This window comes from Lampris incognitus, chromosome 11 (genome assembly GCF_029633865.1).
Source record: "Lampris incognitus isolate fLamInc1 chromosome 11, fLamInc1.hap2, whole genome shotgun sequence".
Classification (NCBI taxonomy): Eukaryota; Metazoa; Chordata; class Actinopteri; order Lampriformes; family Lampridae; genus Lampris; species Lampris incognitus.
In genome coordinates this window covers 38,258,682-38,270,898 of record NC_079221.1, presented here as the reverse complement: position 1 = coordinate 38,270,898, position 12,217 = coordinate 38,258,682, and the positions used below count along the sequence as shown (strand labels likewise).

General features: G+C 44.7%; 1 protein-coding gene across 1 annotated transcript; it reads right to left on the bottom strand.

The window, feature by feature from the left end:
* Positions 1 to 454: 454 nt before the first annotated feature.
* On the bottom strand, positions 455 to 11,074 carry chpfa (chondroitin polymerizing factor a). The gene is made up of 4 exons (XM_056289790.1): positions 10,670 to 11,074; positions 8,628 to 9,192; positions 2,138 to 2,320; positions 455 to 1,717 (listed from the first exon to the last, which is right to left on the bottom strand). Exons 1-4 carry the CDS (start codon positions 10,960 to 10,962, stop codon positions 455 to 457), a joined length of 2,304 nt encoding a protein of 767 aa, XP_056145765.1. The 5' UTR covers positions 10,963 to 11,074.
* Positions 11,075 to 12,217: the final 1,143 nt, after the last annotated feature.

The window sequence follows — 12,217 nt, the reverse complement described above, 5'->3', positions numbered from 1 at the left end:
TGCACAACCTTCCCACCCTAATTATAACTACAAAACCAAGCTGGGACCAGCAATACAATTAAAAGTTTTTTTTTCTTTTCTACAAAGGCACATATATGGAGATGTGCTTTGGAAAATGACCAAATCAGCAAAACTGAATGAGTCAATGCCATAGTTTACAAGTACAGACAAATTGTGGTGCAATATAACAATGGACGTCCAGGGAATCATACCCAAAGGTTTAGATTCAGATGAACAGTTTAAAAATCAAAACATGTTTGTTACCAGCACCCATTCTGTGTGGGAAAGCTCATTGACTGTAAACATTTTGCAAAAGGAGCCACTGGGAGCATACTGCATTCATTAATTCACACCAAATAAAAAACATACAAAAAAAACCAAAAAAAAACAGGACAATGCCTTCGACATCCATTTGAAAAACCACACAGGCGCATGGGGTCTCTTGAGGTGTTTTTCAAGTACTATTTCCTTGTTCTTGTTCAAAGAGCAACATAGCAAGCTGGGACCGCGACCCCAGACCCTCCAGGTTGCTCTGGACACACCTGTGATAGATGTCCTCGCTGAGCCGCGGGTTACAGGCCTGGTACCGGTACGGTTGATGCAACGCCGGCTCAACGGCTCGGAACACGTGGAGAACGGAGTACTTGACGAACATGTCATATATGTCCAAAGTCTCCAGAATCTCCTCGTTCTCCTGGACGTCGGAGGACATCCGGGTGCGCGTTGCCATGTAGTCAGAGTTGTAGAAGCATGCTTCCTCGAATGAGCTGCGGTCAAAGTGGCCCGCGTCCTTGACCAAGTCAACCGTGGCAGGGGGCGGCTGGTTTTGGTAGGCCACCTCAGGGTTGTAGTCCTGAAAGTGGATGGGGAAGAACACCTGCCAGTTGTTGATGGAGTTCATGCGGCAGCGGTTCAGGAACTCTGTGTTGACATTGGTGTTGACACTTGCTAGGAGGAAGAGTGTGTCCACTGGGTGCTTCTTTGAGATGATGTCCATGAACTTGATTTGGGATGGGGTCTCCGTCTTGACACTGATCCATGGGATCTTTATTGTGGGGTACTTGCGTTCGTAGGTGTTAATTTGAGCCTTGACGCTGGCAAATATATCATTCTGGTTGACTTGCTGCGCCTCCACTGGGTCATAAATAAACAAAAACGTCAAGATGGCATTTTCACTTGTTTCAAAGGCATTTGAGGCAAACACTTCTAGGAAATGGCTCACGTAGCTTCGGTCCTGAAAAGTCAATGGTATAATGACGTGAACTCTCGTGGCCTCAGTGACATAGGGCATTGGGATAATCTCTATCCGGCTCAAAGGTCGCACCAGGTGGACCCGCTTGGTGAGAGAGCGGCTGTGGCCTTTCTGGTTGACCACTTCCAGCAGCAGATCTAAGGTGTACTCCATGCCTCTGGTGGGGTCGAAGCGCCTGTAACCATTTATCAGCTGTTGCTTCTTAAGATGCAGGACAGGCTTGTACTTCTTGTTCAGCTCTCCCATGGCGATGTCAATAATGTCAGCCACATCCAGCTTATCTACCCCATTTAAATCACACTTGGGAGCACCATCAACGCATGAATAGATCTGCTCTTCTGTGAAGTATTCCCACTTCAGAACTTCGAACCGATTTTTGGGTTCGAAGGGCGGATTGATCCCCACTGGCCACTGAGCACTTCGGTTGCCATCAAATGCAACCACACTCACATTCCTTATTTCTGCCTGGGGAAACATGAGAATAGTATTATAATACCATTTCCAATTCAGTGGTCAGACCTTAACCTATACATATAAAATTGACTTGACCATTAAGTTAAAAAAAAAGATTAAAATCCTAGACAGGTTTGTTTCGAACATACCTTTACATTTTTACTTTTTCTAATTTTACCATACACTTGCTTTAGTTTCTTACAAGAGTCAGCAGCTGGCAGATACATGTGTGTCAACCTACCGGCATCTTTGAGCACTAAGTAGTAATCATATCATGATTACATGTTATATGTCATGTCTAATGTAAGCACATAATAGGTAGACTGCCAATAGTGATGCAATAGGGAATTCAAACTGGAGACAAACAGAAGGATCTAGGGTTTGGTCATTGAAAAAAATGAAAAAGGTTTTTGACACCGGACCTCAGTTTACCTGTAGTTTAGCGATCTCATCGTAGGTTTTCTGGAGCTCTATCTCGGTGAAGTGCTTGTGTAGCCGATACATCTGTTCAGGGTCAGACACTGGATGGACAGTTAGGGCATTTCTGAAATGCTCATTCTCCTCTTTACTTGGATCAGAGTTCTTGCCCAGCTCATAGTGGTAGTACCGAAGCCCCTAAGAAGAAAAACAGAGCTCTTGAATACAAAGGATAAATTGAAAAACAGAGCTCTTGAATTCAAAGTACAAATTTTGCATGTCAGAAAAATATTTTATATGGGCCAATATCCATGCTGTGGATAGCAGAAGTTTGAACATGTATGGTGGAAAATCTATTTTCTGAGAACAGAATAAGCTGCACGATACCCAACGGCAAAATGTGCTGACAATGTTTTGGTCAAGCTCAAAACCAGCAATTCAATTCTGGAAACTAATAAACTCAAAATTTTACATAAAGCTAGAGATAAGCAATTCTAAAAGATTTTTTTTCTGGATTTCTCCCCCTTTTTCTCCCCAATTGTACATGGCCAATTACCCCACTCTTCCTTCCGAGCCGTCTCGGTTGCTATTCCACCCCCTCTGCTGATCCGGGGAGGGCTGCGGACTACCACATGCCTCCTCCGATACATGTGAAGACACCAGCCACTTCTTTTCACCTGACAGTGAGGAGTTTCGCCAGGGGGACGTAGCGCGTGGGGGGATCACGCTATTCCCCCCAGTTACCCCTCCCCGCCAAATAGGGGCCCCAACCGACCAGAGGAGGTGCTAGTGCAGCGACCAGGACACATGCCCACATCCGGTTTCCCACCCGCAGACACAGCCAATTGTGTCTGTAGGGACACCCGACCAAGCCGGAGGTTACACAGGGATTTGAACTGCCGATCTACGTGTTGGTAGGCAACGGAATAGACCGCTATGCTACCTGGACGCCCCCCTAAAAGAATTTTACCTGTGAAAATATGGAAAAACTGCAGCACACAAAGCTTCTAGTTAAAATGGTGAGGAAAAAAAAAAGTGAGGAACTTGGAGACAAGAACCTTGTAACAGGAATCAGGAACACTTTTGTCATTTCCCCTAGCCCACGGCAGTGCAACACAAAGACAAAAACTACAAGAACTACAAGACAACTACAAGAACTACAAAAACACACATTCAAACTAACACATATATCCAAACTAAAAAATTTTTTTAAAAAAATCACTGTCAAAGGGAAGGAACGCCAGCCAGGATGACTGTTGGAACTGCCAGTCTGCATGGGCTAGCAGTTAGCTTAGCCTGCCCTGCTTCTGTGTCCTGTCAGACCGCCCTCAATGTGACCTCTTTGGGCACAGCTGTGGGCAGGGGCCATGGTCCTTGGGGCCACAGGACGCAGCAGACAAGGCTAGCTCAGCCGATCCAACGCCAGCTCTCCCAGTCAGACATCCTCGATACACCTCCCCGCACTCCACACGATGACACCAAAAACACCACAGTCAATGCCAGGTGAGGTCTGCATGGGCTAGCAGTTAGCTTAGCCTGCCCCGCTTCCGCGTCCTGTCCGGCTGCCCTCGGTGTATCCTTTTCGGGCACAGCTCCGGGCAGAGCTGTGGTCCCTGGGCCCACAGGACGCAGCAAACCAAGCTCTCCCAGCCGATCCAGTGCCAGCTCTTCCAGCCGTCAAATGAAGACAAAACTGAGACGCAAACGTGGACAAAGACACTACGTCATGGATGGTACTGGGTGAGGTTGCCACAAACGTGAATTCACGCCGCCATCTTCCCACACCGGTACTGGGTGAGACTGCTGCAAACGTGACTTCACGCCACCATCTTCATTCCATCTCATAGGGAAACAATCACAATTTCCAACATTATCTCTATTTGTATGTTGTAGGGATAACACTAATTAGCAGCCATACTACTGAGCAGTCTTCTGCGTGTCTCTGAAATGCTGCCGAAACTGTTCAACCGTAACATCGCTGGATGATAACCCCTTGAAATGTGAAAACGCTAAATGTGGAATGCTAAATTAAACAGAAATATAACAACACTACATTATACATCGACAACCCCTAATCAGAAAAAGTTTGGATGGTATGTTAAATTGATATTAAAGCTGAAAACGGTGATTTGTAAATTATCTTTTGACCTGTATTACATTGAAAACCATACAACAGCACATTATTTTATGTTTTGCCTCGAATTTTGTTGTTTTGGTTTTTTTAATTTTTTAATTTTTTCCCCCAAAATAAACATTTCAATTTTGATTCTTGCAACATATTTAAAAAAAATATTGGGGCAGAGAAGTATTTACCACTTTGTAATGCTGCCATTCCTTTTCACCTCATTTAAAAAAGGTTTGGGGACTGAGGACACCAAGTGATGAAGTGTTTCAGGTATAACGTTGTCCCGTTCTTCCTGCAAACAAGACTTAAGGTGTGCAATAGCACAGGGTCTTCTTTGTCGCATTTTGCGTTACGCCACACATTCTCAATTGGGGACATGTCAGGACTGAAGGCAGGCAAGTCCAGAACCAGCACCCTCTTCTTCTGCAGTCATGCCTTTGTCACGTGTGCAGAATGTGGTTTTGCATTGTCTTGTTGAAATATGCGTGGGCGTCCCTGGAAAAGATGCCATCTTGAAGGCAGCTTCTGTTGCTCCAAAATCTCCATGTACTTTTCAGCAGTAATGGCGCCATCACTGAAGTGTAAATTACCTTTGCCACACCATGACAGGTCCTGGCTTTTGGACTTGATGCTGGTTAACAGTCTGGATGGTCCTTTTCTTCTTTGGTCCAGAGCACACAGCGTCCATTTCTTCCAGAAGAGACCTGAAATACTGACTCGTCTGATCACGATACACATTTCCACTGTGTGATGGTCCATCCCAGATGCCTGCGAGACCAGAGAGGTCAACGATGCTTCTGGACATGGTTCATATAAGGCTTCATTTTGGCACAGCCGAGTTTTAACTGGCATTTGTGGATGTAACTACATATTGTAGTGCTTGACAAAGGTTTGTCAAACTAATCCTGAGCCCACCAGGTTATATCACCTATAGATGAATGATGGGTGTTGATGCAGTGGCGTTTGAGGGATTGGCGAGCACGTTTATTCAGCTTAGGTTTGCACCCTCGCCCTTTTACGCACTGAAATTCCTCCAGATTCCTTGAATCTTTTAATTACGTTATGCACCGTAGAGGGTGAAATATCCAAATCCCTTCCCATCTTTCTTTGAGGAACATTGTTTTTAAACATTTCAATAACTTTCTCAGGCATTTGTTGGCAAACTGGCCATCTCCACCCCTATAGGACTAGGCCTTTCCTGGATGCTGCTTTTGTACCAAATCGTGATTACAATCGCCTGTTGACATCACCTATTTCAAATTGCATCATGGTTTAAATATTTTACCTCATTACTGGCTCTAAACTGCCCCCATCCCAAATTTTTTTTGAATGTGTTGCAGGCCTCAATGGCAGGAATGGATGCATATATCTACAAATGAAATGAAGTTGACCAGAAAAAACGTGAAATATTTTGTCTTAATACTATCTGCAAGTCAAAGTAAATTTAGAAATCACTGATTTCTTTTTTTTATTTGAATTTTCCATACCGTCCCCACTTTTTCTGAGTTGGGTTTGTTTAAGTAGCACTGTCATTCGCATTTTCTTATACAATGAATGCAGCCTGTCAGCAAACCAGGATGTAAGTTTTCACATTTCACAGATTGCCCATGACAACAAATACTACACGATTTCAGTGGTATTTCAGAGATACACAGAAGACAGCTCAGTGTTATGGCTACAAATGGGAGTGTTATCTCCCTACCATCTATATAGATCTATACACACAGTAGAAAGTGATCCGTGTTGAAAATCATGATCGATGAAGTGCAGTAGTTATCATGAATAGAACAGCCCTTGAAGACACAATGAGGTAAGCTAGAAGAGAGTAAAACCATCTAAGCAGCTTGAGTGATTTAAAAAAAGTGAATCCAGTCCAATCCTGCTATTAAAAGATCAAAGAATTAAATCACTGTTTGACTGAGAGAGGAGCTCACAACAGCTTGCAAATGTTTGCCAACAGTTAACCATCTTTAGGAGCACTCTTGGACAAAGGGATGTTCTTATCTGACTGTCATCACTAGGCACTTGAAGCTCGAGCCACGAGGCAAACAAGGTGCAGTGAAAAGTGTTTTCTTTTTCCTTCTGCCGTCCCGAGTCTCTCTTTTGACTTTTCCCTTACTTCTCCCTCTGCAGGGGAGGAACTCCGCTGGAGTTCTTCTGGCCCGCTACACTGATGACCAAGCAACGCTCTCTGCATTTCTAGCTGGTAAACAAGATGGTTTCCTACTCCAACTCCTGGCCACAGCTCAGAAACCAGAGGCACCATGCAAACAGAAATCTGAGACATGACAGCATGAAGTAATCAAGGCCCAGATGGCTCTTTGTACTGTATGTATGAGACAAGGGTTATGTGAGAGTATCCTATACTGATCATTTCCTTTAAGCTATATGGAGGGGGGCTATCAAGGTAACATGTTGGATCAACATTGAATGAATGAATGAAAGCCACTTTATTTTGTCATTGCAGGTTACAATGAAAATGTGCTCTCTGCATTTAACCCATCCTATTGTATAGGAACAGTGGGCAGCTGCAGCGCCTGGGGACCAACTCCAGTTCTTTCCATTGCCTTGCTCAGGGGCACAGACAGGAGCATTAACCCTAACATGCATGTCTTTTTGATGGTGGGAGGAAACTGGAGCACCCAGAGGAAACCCACACAGACACGGGGAGAACAGGCAAACTCCACACATAAAGGACCTGGGGTGGCCTGGGGTTCAAACCCAGGAACCTTATTGCTGTGAGGCAACAGCACTAACCACTGGGCCACCATGCCGCCCATTGGTGCATGTTTGTAATTCATTTGCTGTATTCTCTGTAATCATTTTTAAAAACAATACTGTCAAATATTGTTTTTGCCAAATGCTCCAAACTGGAGTTGACTTGAACTGATTAGAACTGTGGAAAAGCCTGGATTAAGCAAACTACCCCATATGTATCCCCCCCCCATGAGGCTGTAGCATGAACAGGTTATAGGACAGACCAGGCCTCCATGGGGATTGTTTGACCTTCAATGGTAATGACATTACATGAGTAGGCCGTGTTGACTCACAAGGGATTTTCACACCATTGAACCTGGCCAAGGCTAAACTCAGTAGTGCTGCACTGACCTGGTTACCTATCCCAAGCAATGTCTGGATTAGAAGGACAACGTCAGAAATCTGCTCTAAATACAGACATTGTCCATATCTGCACCACCATTGGTGTTATAGTTGATGGTCACTTGACAGCATAGTCCCAGAGTTAAAATGGCAGTTTGCGTTGTGATAGTTGACCGCCGTTTACATTCAAAACGCCCACTGAACGCCTATCATGCTCCTGAGTGACATGACCTCCAGAAAGACATTCTTTCAGCAACCCAAGTAATTCCACTGATGAGCTCCTACACAATACAACTCCTGCAAACAAAACAAAAAAATTTTTTACAGATTATGAATTGTGTGAATTACTGAAATGAGAGATTTTTGGCTTTCTGAAAGTAGCATCTACAATCAGAGCACAAGGTGGCCCAAAGGAAGGATTCACAATGTTGGATTTTTTTGTCAATATCCTGATATCCCATCAGTGATCATTTCCATGGTCTTTTCATTCAATACTAATACAGATCATTTCATTGCAATACCACCACCGTGTGTCTTAGTTAACACCAGTGGAGTGTACCTGTAACTGTGATGCTTGGTGCAGATGCAAACATCTAAAAAAAAATACTGCTTTACTAGTACTAGTCTTTACTAGTACCTTTCGAATTTACTACTAAAAATTACACAGTTTCCAAGTGTCTGCAATCACTGGAGGATGAGCACAAATTACCTAAACTTCAATGGAGAAAATACATAACATTTATTTTGGCACAACATCTTCTGTTACGGATGTTCTCCAACAGGTCGATCCTGGAAGCTTCTCTTTAAAATGCTGACTATCACACTTCCACCTCAAGTGAAAACTATTGGTTGTAAATATCAAAAGGAGAACATCTGCTCGCTTCAATTATCACAAAAAGTTTTTAGAAATGCACATGAAGCTAGACATTAACCAAAATAGACTAGTGACAGTCACATTGAAAGAGAAATAGCCCACACTGCAGACATTTCTTAGTGGGTAGCGTGCCTTGTCCTTCCATCAACGCCTGTCGTCGGCACTTAATAAATGCATCATCATATCAGACATAATTTTGATAACTGTCCCGATACTGATAACACAACTTTAAGCAAATATTGGCTGATAGCGATTAATTGTGCACCCTTTGAAAAGGCATCTAACTTCAGACCAAAAAAGGTGCCAATGGTCTTGGAAAAAAAAAATAGAAAAAGAAAAATACGACAGCGTAAATGATCAGGTTATTATTGTGTTCCTCCTGGACAACACCAATACAGCAGACCTACCTCATGCTCATCGACACAGTTGGTGTTGGCGTAGTCAATGAGGCACCTTCCGAGCCACTCATCGGGCCTGGCACTGAGGATGTCATTCCTACAGTTCTCCAGGAAGGGCTGCAGCCGCAGCAGCAGGGTACGCGAGAGAAGGTACCCGAAGCCTCCGTAGCAGTACCTCCCCTCCATCTCACCACCAATGAACTCCTCGGGGCTGCCCATGAACAGCTCCCGGTCCATGCTCAGGTGACTGACCAGGGCCTTGACGCGGTCAGCTTCCATGTAGGTGTCGTCCTGGACAAAGTAGAACCAGTCGTACTCATCGATGTAGTGCTCTAGAATGTACTTGATTGTCTGGAACATGTTCCATATCAGCCTCTCGTCTCCGTGGGTTACCACAGACATGCCATGTGGGACTTTGCGGTTGCGCATGCCGGTGAAAAAGACCACAGTGTCCAGGTGGTGGCTGATGGTGCGGTTGACTGCCACGCCAAGTGTATTGATGGTGTTTTTGGATGTGAGAACGCCAACAAACAGAGGCTCTCGCATGCCCAGCTCTGTGCTGATGTACTTCGCCCTGAAAAATACACCAAACAGGTTTTGATAAGCTGGTACTTACAGCAGAAATAACAGACACGAAAAAACATGACGCAACTTATACTGTAGTCGGTCTGTAGAGATACTATCGGGGTGTAAGTCAGGTCGCATGTATTTTCCGTGGTATGCATTGCGTCAGTGTTCCAAGGCCAACAATGTGAACTATTGTTAAAGGACAGATTTCATGCGAAATCCGGATGACTCAGATCTAACCTACGCCACAAAGCTGTTTCTGAGGAAAACAGATGACCTGTCTCACCAAGTCAGAAAACATTAAAGTAGTGTAGATAGCTAGCAAATCTCATAAATGTGTGTCCATCTACAAAGAAAAAGGAGGGGGAGAGAGGGAAGAGAGAAATCATGAAAGCCATCTAATAAACTGCCATGGAAATAAAAGTGTCCAACAAAAACGTGGCCCACTGCGGGGTCTTTGAACATTTTGGTAATAATGTAGAAATAATATTAAATGCTGAAAAGGAGTTTTCAGGGAAAATGGCCTTCACACATTTCATCAGATTATTTTTGGGGTTTTTTGCACGTCAGCAGGAATCAGCCTTGCTGATAATGACAGCTGCTGAATTCCATCAGGATAATGAAACTGTCTCGCTTGGTTCAGCAAATGAAGCTTTGTTGACAGTAGGATAAATGGGCCAGTTAGTTAGGGCTGAATTTGGACTGAGAAGAAGAAAAAAAAGCACTGAGGGAGAGTCTGACTAAATCATGGGGGAAAGGAATGCAGAGGGGAGGAAAAAGTGAACTGGTGTCTCCAAACTGGGATCGTTCAGGTACTTCAAACAAAATGTGCACGCGCGCGCACACACACACACACATTTTTTTTCTAGAATCTGAGAAGTTTTGTTTTCTCAATTTGTGAACAGGTTGGTCCACTTTTTTTCCACATTGGTTTAAAATTCGACATGAGCCTGTTTTGAAAGCACGTCAGAAGTGGCTCATTAATCTTTATTAACCTGTACACACAGCAGGGCCACATTATCATAACTTACTCTTCTGACACACCTCTGATGCTGCTCACACCTTCCCGTTAGACTTATTAGACAGTTTTGCATATTGTAACGTGCATGGATAAGAAGACACGCTGGCCGCTGGCTGGCGGGTCTGACCCTTTAGTCTAGCGGTTAGCGATGTCTTCTGCGGTGCGGGCGATACGGGTTCGCTTCCCGGCCGCGGCAGTTCCTGTGGTTGCGTTGTCCCCCCCGAATTCGCTACAATCTCTTAACCTTAGTTCTCTCGATGAACACTTACTTTACTGTGTGCGTTTAGACTCAGTCACATTCCTAACGAACGACCGGACTTTGCCGATAAAACGGGCTTACTGTGGCGTGTGTGACACACCGTGATGTGGCCCGTGAGCCAGATATCCCGAGTCTCGGAGCGAAGCGCGCTCGCTAAATACGAGAAGGGGACGGCTCGTGGCGGGGGAGCGGTGCAACACTGACCTGAAAAGTTTCTTGGGGGGACTCTGCTGGACCTGTTTATTGTACGGGACGATCCGGGGCTCAAAATCCTCCTCGGTCTCCCCATCGCCGCCCGCCGATACGGAGTTGGGTTTACGGGCTCCCTTCAGAGTCCCGTCCTCGACCGAGGCGACCTCGTCGCTCGTTTTGCCGTCGACAAAGCACGACTCCTCCACCCAGCTCACGCTCAGCAAACTCAAGGTGAAGCCCAGCGAAATGCCGATCACGACCGGCCCGGCCGGCCTCAGCACGGACACGAGCGTTGAAAACCTCATGGTGCCGCGTGGCTCTTCGCTCGCCGAGGGCCAAACAGCAGGGCCTGCCGTCCGCGGCTCAGCCAGACATGGAAGCCGGAGAAGAGTGGACGCATCCACGCCTGTCAAAGGGGACGTTGTCGCCTCTTGCTTGGGAGTTGTGCAGGACTCTTACGTGTCAGTATCAGCGGAGCTCCCGGCTCCTCCCACACGAAAACACGGACGTCGAGGACGGACCGGTTCCAGCTCGTCCTGCGGGAGTCCGGTCGCCAGGCTGCGTAAGGCTGCGCCGGGCAGCGTTAGACTCACGCGAGCTGGAACGCAGCCACGGACGACACGGCGATTATTTTAAGGTAAACGTTGAAGGGAACATATTATTATTATTATTATTATTATTATTATTATTATTATCCAAGCCGCTTATCCCAACCGGGGTCGCGGGATGCAGGAGCCTATCCCAGCAGTCATTGGGCAGCAGGCGGGGAGACACCCTGTACAGGCCGCCAATCCATCACAGGTATTATTATTATTACTATTATTACTATTGTAGTAGTAGCAGTTGTATTATTATTGTTATTATTATTACTATCATAGTAGTAGTAGTAGCAGTTGTATTATTATTATTATATTACTATTATTACTATTGTAACCGGTTATTTTCTTGCCCGGTGCGGGATTCGATACGGGTGTACTGCACCAAAAGGCGACATCACTAACCGCTCGGCTAAAGGATCAGACTCGTTATCTAGGGGCTAACGTGTCTTATTACTAGTTTACACTATTATTACTATTGTAGTAGTAGTAGTAGCAGTTGTATTATTATTGTTAGTAGTAGTAGTAGTAGTAATAGTAGTAGTAGAAGTAGTAGTAGTAGTTGTTGTAGTAGGCAAGGCAAGTTGATTTACATTTCATACACAAAGGAATTCAAAGTTCCTTACATAAAGGCATAAAATACATAAAATACACAAAAGAGATAGATATTAAATGAGAAGAATACAGTAAAGAATTAAAAAATAAATGAAAGTTATAGCAAAATAAAGTTAAATCAGAGTTAAAGTGCTATTTAGTGAAATGCAACATGAAAGTGTCAATAAGTTTACCACTACCACCACCACTACTAGTAATGTTAATAGCAGTAGTAGACTAGCAGACCAGCTACACCCCTTCGTGGTAATCGTATGCCCTGACGGCAGTGGCCACTTTCAGGAGGATAATGCGCCCTGCCACCCTGAACACATTGCTCAGGAATGGTTTGAGGAACATAATAAGGTGTTCA

Coding starts and splice junctions, on each gene's coding strand:
- chpfa (XM_056289790.1), bottom strand. CDS start 10,962: ATGAGGTTTTCAACGCTCGTGTCCGTGCTGAGGCCGGCCGGGCCGGTC. Junction 2,321..8,627: donor ACTGTGTCGATGAGCATGAG/GTAGGTCTGCTG, acceptor TTTTCTTCTTAG/GGGCTTCGGTACTACCACTA. Junction 1,718..2,137: donor ATGAGATCGCTAAACTACAG/GTAAACTGAGGT, acceptor ATGTTTCCCCAG/GCAGAAATAAGGAATGTGAG.